The sequence below is a fragment of the Olea europaea genome, unplaced genomic scaffold (assembly GCF_002742605.1).
Source record: "Olea europaea var. sylvestris unplaced genomic scaffold, O_europaea_v1 scaffold372, whole genome shotgun sequence".
NCBI lineage: Eukaryota > Viridiplantae > Streptophyta > Magnoliopsida > Lamiales > Oleaceae > Olea > Olea europaea.
In genome coordinates, this window is record NW_019256525.1 from 204,958 (window position 1) to 214,216 (window position 9,259).

The 9,259-nt window shown below is 31.7% G+C and overlaps 1 protein-coding gene across 1 annotated transcript; it reads right to left on the reverse strand.

Moving 5' to 3' along the window:
- Positions 1 to 5,912: 5,912 nt before the first annotated feature.
- Positions 5,913 to 8,518, reverse strand: LOC111386767 (ethylene-responsive transcription factor CRF4-like). Its single transcript, XM_023011237.1, has 2 exons — positions 8,381 to 8,518; positions 5,913 to 6,586 (listed from the first exon to the last, which is right to left on the reverse strand). Exons 1-2 carry the CDS (start codon positions 8,516 to 8,518, stop codon positions 6,083 to 6,085), a joined length of 642 nt encoding a protein of 213 aa, XP_022867005.1. The 3' UTR covers positions 5,913 to 6,082.
- Between the last annotated feature and the right edge of the window lie 741 nt (positions 8,519 to 9,259).

A 9,259-nucleotide genomic window follows, 5' to 3' on the forward strand; every position in this document is an offset into this window, starting at 1 on the left:
TGTGTGTAGGGAAAACGCTCCCTAATGGACCAACCACAGGGTTCCCCACTCTTTTGCATAGGCCTAGGCAAATAAATCGAAAAGTCGATCAAACCAATCAAACCGAACTGAATTTGGGTCGATTTGACATAGGTAATTGGTTTGATTTGGTTTTCGTTTAATTAAAACCATGGTGGTTTAGTTCGGGTTATGGTTTGAAGTCTCAAATAACTGGTTAACCGAATCAACACAATCCACTTACATGTTTACCTTTTTTTTAAAAAAAAAAAAAAAATCAAAAGATAAGCTCTAATCTCATAACTATATTACAATTCCCTTCAATCTATGATATTGCCGGTAAGTAATAGTACTAAAAATTTTCTTTCACGAGCTGATTATGTTATTCTTAGTTTTTTTTCCCGACACAAGCAATTAGGGTACATAATATATCTAAAGGCAACAAAATTCTTAAGCTTTTTGTTGATCTGTTTCTAGCAACCTAATTTTATTTGATAGTCAATTATTCTTGTAATATAAAGTTATTTAGTTATTTTAAATCTTGTAATCTAATTGAGCCAAAATTGGGCAAAAACTTGGGATATTATTTTTAAAAAAAAATAATAATAAATTTGAACTAAAAGTCCAAACCGACTAACCGAATCAAACCAAACCAAACCGATTCGATTGGTTTAGATCGATTTAAGAGTTAAAGTGTGTTGGTTTGGGTTGAAATTCACCTAAACCGATTAATTTGGTTTTGGGTTGGAGTTGAAACCAAACGAAACCAAACCGCGTCCAGGCCTACTTTTTGCAAAACGTAGCTAGCCGTCTTGTGGCCTATTTTTCAATTTTGCTGATGGTCCTCCTTACTTTCAAAATTTTCATTTTGGTCTCCAAACTTCTCAATTATGAATTTTTCATCCTTAATATTATAATTTCATCTAATTGCATCTAAAACTTATTCTAATTGATTTATTGCCACCCCGAATGATATTCAGCTGCTCGAATTAAGCTCCAATCAAGCTCACATTCACTACTTTTTACATAAATTGCCCTTAACCACGATCTTTATCCTACAAATTACATAATTTTATATAATTAGGTAATAATCCGCTCAAATTAATCATAATTTATCAATATTACAAGCATAAATAAGCGTGTAAGCATACTTATCACTCTTCCATTAAATCTACCCCTCCAATAGTAGGGTTACAAATATCCTACTTCTGCAATAAGTCTCCGTCAACAAAGGATGGAAAAACAATGTGTAGCTTATTAATAGAGGTAACAAGTTGATTTACGTATAACAAAACTAGTGTACATATAGGGTTGGACAAGACCCAAAATTTTCGAGTACTTAGTAATTGGAATCGTCGAGTCTAAATTTAATTATGGAACCGTTCGGGTTCAGTTCCATTTGGTTCGGTTCTGTTCGGTTCCGTACCATAATTTCATTTTTTAACATTTACAACATTACATAAATACAACTAATAACATGTTGAATCATAGCTTTTACAAATTAACGAAGTCCGATTAGAAAACATATAAATAACAAGTTGTACAATAAAATTAATTTACCAGTGTATACAAATACCAAAAAATAGATATTAGTACTAAAATATCGACAATCCATATCAATAATTTCCTTGCTTCAGCCTTCAAAATCAAGTCTACATAAAACAATTAAATATGAATTAAAAGTCATAGAGATAAAATATTTTTAAATATTGCTAATACTTACCAGTTATTTGATTAATCATCAATTTCTTGACTTGCCATACGAAGAAACTCTACAGAAAAATATTGAAAAAACACAATTAGTAAACATAAATGAACTAAAAATTGTTCAACTAATAAGATTTAATAAGAAAAATAAAATATATATTTTATTACATGTCTCAATGCTCTGATAGAACTCTATCTCTTCAATACAAACTCTATCTTCGAAAACTCTCAAAAATCTAGATTCTTTCATTAGCCAGTTTTGTGTACAAATCAAGGTCTCAACTGTTTTAGGAGTTAAAGAACTCCTAAATGGGTCAAGAATGCGCCCTCCAGTACTAAATGCTAACTCAGAAGCCACCGTAGATACAGGAATAGCAAGAACATCCTTTGCAACCTTAGATAAAAATTCAAACCTTGAACTATTGATCTTCCACCATTTTAAAATGTTAAAGTTTTCATCAATAGCATCTTCAGTAGGTTCCATTAGATATTATTGTACCTTACCTTTTTTAGAAAAATCCATTTTGCTAGTTTTCATTTTCTTGTACCCAAAATCAAAATTACAATCATCCCAATCATCATCATCATCTGAACCCTCCAACAAAGTGACTCTATCATTATGTTCATTGCCACCACTTCCATTTCCACTAGCTTCATTCTTTGAACGATGACATCCCTTGTATTGGTTAAACAAAGCATACAATAATTTCATGACCTCAATTTTTGTGGCTTCAACCTTGACAAAGTCATACAAGATACCAATACAATGTACAACAAACTCCAACTTATACCTAGGATCAAGCACAACTGCTAAAATCAAAATCTTGTTCATTTTATCAACATTACCCCCAATACTTGTCAAACTTAATTTTCATGTCGTTTGCTATGCTACTTAGCAAATAATCTTGCTTATCACCCATTTTTTTCAAAATTTGCTCAATTTTACACATTTCTTGGAAGTGAATGTTGGAAGTAACACTCAATGAAAAAGGTTCTTAGAAACTTGACAAATTTTCTAGCTTTCTCCCAATCATAACTTGAGGGTATCTTCCTCCATTCTATAAAAAGCTTTTTCAAAATTCAATGAACTATCTAACATTAAGAATGTTGAATTCCATCTAGTAGAAACATCAAAAATAGCAAGCTTTTTGCATGCAATCTTTTCCCTTTCAATACAACACTTAAATTTCACCAACCGAGAAAGAGATAATCGAAAATATTTGACCGCATTGTGAATACTTTCTATAGATAGATTAAACTCTTTCAACCCTTCTTTAACAATCAAATTAACTATGTGTGCTGAATAACGTACATGCAAATAAGAGCCACCTAAAATCATAGTATCATTAGGTTTCCAATTCTTCAACTTGTTTTTCACATAAATGATCACTGCATCATTTGCACTTGCACTGTCTACAGTAATGGTACCCACACGCTCCCCAATCAAGTAAACAATTTTCAATAAGCTTCCCAATTGTCTCCCCTTTGTGATTTGGAACAACAGAAAAAGTCAATATCCTCTTATGTAGTTTTCAACTTCTATAAATAAAATGTGCTGTGACTACCATATAATTGATGTTTTGAATTGATGTCCAACAATCAGTGGATAAAGAAATCATTTGCCTATCATTAATAAATTTAATCCTCAATGATTCCTTTGTTTCATGCTAGAGATAACACATCTCTAGCAATCGTTTTTTGACAAGGAATCTCAAATCTATGACAAAGTTGATGAACAAATTCCTTAAAATTCACACCTTCCACAAAGGAAAAAGTCAATTCATTAATAATAATCATCTTAACCAATGCTTTTCTACACATTTCTTTATTAAACACCGTAGCCATAATACCACCATCATTGTCTTCTCGAGAGAGTATTGCTTGGTTGTCATCAACCCTAGTGCTCTTATATGCATAACAAATTTTTAAATGCTTCCACATGCTAGGAGTTCCATTATTAGTATCAGCCTTAAATGCTCTTTCTCCATCAAGTATTTTAGTGAAATGATTTCATATTTCCGACATCTCATTAGGCTATTTTTTTGTCTCCCATTCGAGCATCCAAAACTGATATAACCTTAATGAGAAACTTGATTAAATCTTGCACAAACAATTTTCCAGAAAATCATCAAATGGCGGAGTCAAATTGTATAACTTTATCACTCCAGAATCTCCCTCACCTTTAGCAAGTTTGAGAATTACTATGAATTTTTTGTTCAAAATAATTAACTTAATCATGTTATAACTTTATCATTCCTGAAAATTGTCCCTTTTATTACCTTTCTTGATTCTTGAAAAGTGAATACTCATTTCATACAACATAATAAAAGAAAACCAAGATAAAAATCAATCAATACTTAACCTCGAAATTCAGAAACCCATTGAATCTACAAAAAGATTATAAAGATTTGTGAAAAGTTCCAACATATAATACATGAAGAATTTACATCATATGTACATGTTTACAAGAATTTGCTAATCGGTAGGAGGCAGCCACGAATCTGTCTACAATAATGCTATCTTGTTGCACATGTAAGATTAAACCACCTATTTCTCATTATTTATCTAAACCTTCTATTATCTTAAAAGACGACTCTTTATCTGCCTCCCTGGAAAGAGAAAAGAAATGTAGTTAATAATTTGCTTCTACTGCTCTTCTCTAAAGCCAACATTGTAATCAAACTTTAAAATTTTATCAAAAAATTAAAAAGGAAAAAAGATAATGAAACCAAATATCAAATTAGGGATTCACTGGAACGAACAACTGTATAAACCCTAGTGAATATATGGAAGAATACTTCCTACCTTGTTCGAATGGTCTATGGTTGGAGGTCTCGGCTTTGATGGGCTTTCACCTTTCGGAGTTCACCGCTTCGATGGCGACGATGGGGGCCAAACAGGGCGACTTCGATTTTGGTCTTTGGATTGGATGTGTAGGTTTTCAATTTCTTATGGGTTAATATTGAGAGATAGGACCGTATGTAGTGTACTATGTAGTTTATTTAGGGTTGGATACTTGGATTTAGTGGGTTAGATATTAGAGATTCAGAGTTGAGCTAAAAATGGAAGAACAAAATGGGCTTGAATGCTTGATGTTGGGCTAAAAAAAAAATTTAAATAAAACAAATAATTGGGCCAAAAAATTAGATTTAGAAAAAATTAAAATAATTTGATTTATTCAATATAAAAAAAAAAGGAAAATTCAATTCTTGGTCTAGAACCAAGAATCGAACCGTACCCATTAGTTCTTGATTCGGATACCCGTTCGGGTATTTAACTTAAGAAGAACCTTCGGGCTCGGTTCGGGGATTTTTATCCAGCCCTAAGTACATACATAATGCTTTTCGTACATGGAAAAGAGATGTGTACAGATAATTCCAAATTTAGCAAAGATATAAAGGGTAAAATGAAAATGTACAATAATTTTGTGAGATAATTTTAGTAGTTTTTAAAGGATTTGGATCAATCTAATAGTAAAAAAATTCAAGAGCGTCAATGAAATTTGAATTTTTTTTTATGTTGAAAATAAAAAAAATGGATCCATACTTAACAAAATGTGTTATTTATTAACTGTCTTCTACATAAGTATATAATTATAACTTATAATACAATAAAGTGTACAAGTACTCATTATACGTTACATGATAAAGTAAGTCCTTGTATTTTTTATAATAATTATCAATTTCTCCTTTTTCCCTGCTCTATAATATATTTAACTGATCACCTTACTCTTGCATTTGTTACTTTGCCCATGTTTGATAGAAATTCTTTGAAATTCGTTTTCATAAATTCATTTTCAAATACTTGTTCTCTCAATAAAATAATTATGTACATAAATTCATAATTTTTTTAAATTTTTTATCATATATTTTTCAAAAAATTATTTTTCACAAAATTTTTTTAAAAAAAAATCTATATTAAGTATGCCCTTATGTACAATTATTGTAGGGGGCGTAGGTATTTTGGCTATTTGTTTAACATGTTTTACTAACTACTTTAATTATAATTAATTTTCTAAAACATAAACTATGAAAATTTTAGTTTTTATTAATAAAATTGTAATTTTAAAAATTATTTTGTTAATACAAATAATTTAAAGATATGTTCGTCTTACTTCTAAAAATTACATTACTGTAAGCGTGGGTAGTCAAAATTCATGCACTTGAAAAAGAGTAGGAAAATTGAATTTGTGTAAGAAAGAAAGAACTCAATTTTATTTAACTAGTGAAAAATTTGTACAGAAAATAAATCAAAACATTTTAATTTTTATCACCACGGAACAGACTTCTCTCGTACCCTTTTCGGCCCACTACTTTCCACTTGCTTCCTACCATGAACCACCGGTGGCGCCACCTCTCCCACCGCCCTTTTCCGCTTCTTAGGCAGCCCATCCGATACCCGGAAGATGCAGAACGACTAGGCGAAGACGACGATGATTTTTTAGTAATCTTGACCGGCTCCTGTCGTACGCTAATGCAGCATCCTCCGCCGTCTTATAAGTCCCTAGCCACACACGGGAGCCATTCTTCGCAGGGTACCTTATCTCCGCCGCAAACTTCCCCCACGGCCGCTGCCGAACCCCTCTGTAGTGCTTTCCCCGGGGTGGTGGTGCCACTGGTTCAATATCCACTTCCGTCTCGCTTTCTGGCAGCGCAGCTGTAGGAAAAGTAAAATCTTCATACATTTCAAAGCTGATATCAGGCTCGCCCTTTACAGTCACACCATTGGNTGGCAGCGCAGCTGTAGGAAAAGTAAAATCTTCATACATTTCAAAGCTGATATCAGGCTCGCCCTTTACAGTCACACCATTGGCGGGCCGGCGGCCATAGGCGGCGGCAGCCACTCTAATGGAAATGGGGATTGAGAATTGTCGAGCAAATGCCTTTTATCGATTCAAGAAGGGCAAGATCCTACTCATAAGCATTATTTTCATATATCGCCATTTTGTACTATAATTTCAAACAAAACAAAAAAACCTTTATCTTTTCAAAATTGTTTTCTGGGTTATCAATGTTTCGGCGAATAAAAGCACTACACAGGTTTTATTATTTTATATATATAGTTTCAATTTCACAGAAGGTTCATGCACTCACAATTCAAATTGCAAAATATATATGTATAATTCAAACAAGTTGAATTTTGTTGGTATATTTCTATGTTTCTTTGAAGGTTCTTATATTCTAAAAAGGGGAATTTTCAAAAATGTCACAAAATTATCAAGGTCCTCAAAAGTTGTCATTTTCATTTTATGTGAGCAAAAATGTCACTTTTTGTGTGAAATGTCCAAATTATCCTTAATGACACATTTTCATTAGCATTTAATGCTTGATTTGAAAGAATTGATTATATTGATGTGATGATTTATTTTATATATAAAAAAATATGGATAAATGTGTATTATATTGATTAATATGAATTTGTATTAATAAAAAAGAAATTTAAAATGAAACATAAACAAATATATCTTCTTCTTCTCTTACAAACCCTAATTTTTCTCATCTTCTTCATTTCATTAATCAAGAAGATTTTTCTCTTGCATTCATAATCCATTTTGAGAGGTTAATTATTAGAAAATATTTACATTTTACTTCTACAGTTTACTGTTTTGTAAATATTAAATACAATCTGGACATATTTACTTAAAATTTTTGAAACTATTATTCATTGATTTTTTTTTTTTAATCCTTCACAAATGTGATTATCACTATTAAGATTTTGAGTACTTTCTTCCATTCAAACCAAACAATGTTTTCATTAAATGTCTCTTCAATAACAAGGCCAATCTGACCTTTTTCATCTAGCTCAATACTAATTATCACACTTAATGTGTTGTGCTGAAGAATATGTTCTGCCCACTGTCATCTGCTTCTCGACATTTTCGACGGTTCAACTGTCAAATTTGACATTTACAAACCGTCGGGTTAGACGTTTGAAATGTCGAACCCGACATTTACAAACTGTCGGGATATATAGTTTTACTGTCAAATTGAACACTTAAAAACGATGGAAAGCCTTGATTTGACCTTTTACTAATGTACGGATTTACATATTATGTAGTGCCACTTTCATGCTATTAAATGCCAACACATTGATTCTGTAGAATTCTTATCATTACAATGCCAACATTTGAGGTATGAATAATCATTTGAGTTTCATCATGTCGCATGGGGAAAGTTTGTTCATGTGGATGACGAATAGAAGTGAAGAGGGGACAAAACCACTTACATTCAGGTTCCAACAAGTAATATCGTAACCGAACTTTTGTTAATGTTGAAGGACAAACTTGATATTCTTGATCCCCGTACTCAAATTGAATTGAAGTTCAAGGTCGTTAACTTGAATATACCTCCGACTGAAATACGTGATGATGAAGACTTATTTTCATCACATCTCAAATTGAATTTGAAAGACAATTAGTGTGATGCTTTTAAAGTCTAAGTGCGCTTGTATCACTCACACTTGGTCTATCATTTATGAAAATTGTGTATATTAAATCATGTGTACCATTTCATCTTGATTGAAACATGGTACGCACAATATTTTAATGTAAACAAAGAACTGCTCATTATGTTTTGCAAGAAAATGATGTCCAGTGATATTACCATGATTCACGAACGTTTTTGAATGAAACAAATCATAATATTCAATTCAATCATGTTTATTTTTAATTGAATACCAGTTTTAATCGATAAATCAAATGAGTTTCGAAACCAAGAAAGTTATAAAATGCACCAAAAATCATTTTTATGTACACAACCTTGCTCAAATATCGAACATGATGTAACCATTGTTTTGTACTGTGGAGTAGCTCCATGACCCCATTTAAAAAATAATCTACTATTATTTACTATTTACTATTCATTACTATAAACATTTTCTGTACGAAACAAAAACAGTTTCCTCTGCCAATATCACATAAATAAAACCAACTAATGCAAAATTATATATATAAATAGAAAACAAAATGTTGTTTCGTGCAGTTGCCACAGTCATCAAAAGTAGACCGTTGTGAAGGTTGCTCTTTTTTTGACAACGAAATCGATTGGTTCCATCTCCAATTATAGCAAGAACGTGTGCACCAACACTTTGACGATCATTCAAGTCATGAGTATGAGTCTGCTCATATGTCATCATACATTGGTGAAATTAGTATTCCGAGATAAAGCACGTAGAAAACAATGTGAAGAAATATAATAACGTTCACCTTATGTGGAAAAACAATCTGATCACAGTACATAATATAACTCAATTGATTCATGCAATCTATCATAATCTGAATTCAAACAAGCAACTTCCACAAAAATAGATTTGAATTGCATGTGATCCAAAAATTATGAAGAATGAATCGTGATGGTGATGGTATTGTTATACAAATAAAAACATGAAACACAAAAATATAACCACATATGGAAATCAGTCACATGTGAGACGTTCGGATGGAAAAAATCTAATCACATAAAATCAATCAAAAAATCACCAGATCATAGCATTTCATATATGTTCATGCAAAACACTCGTGCAATGTTAGAATGAACCAAAGTTTGACTTGTGGAAT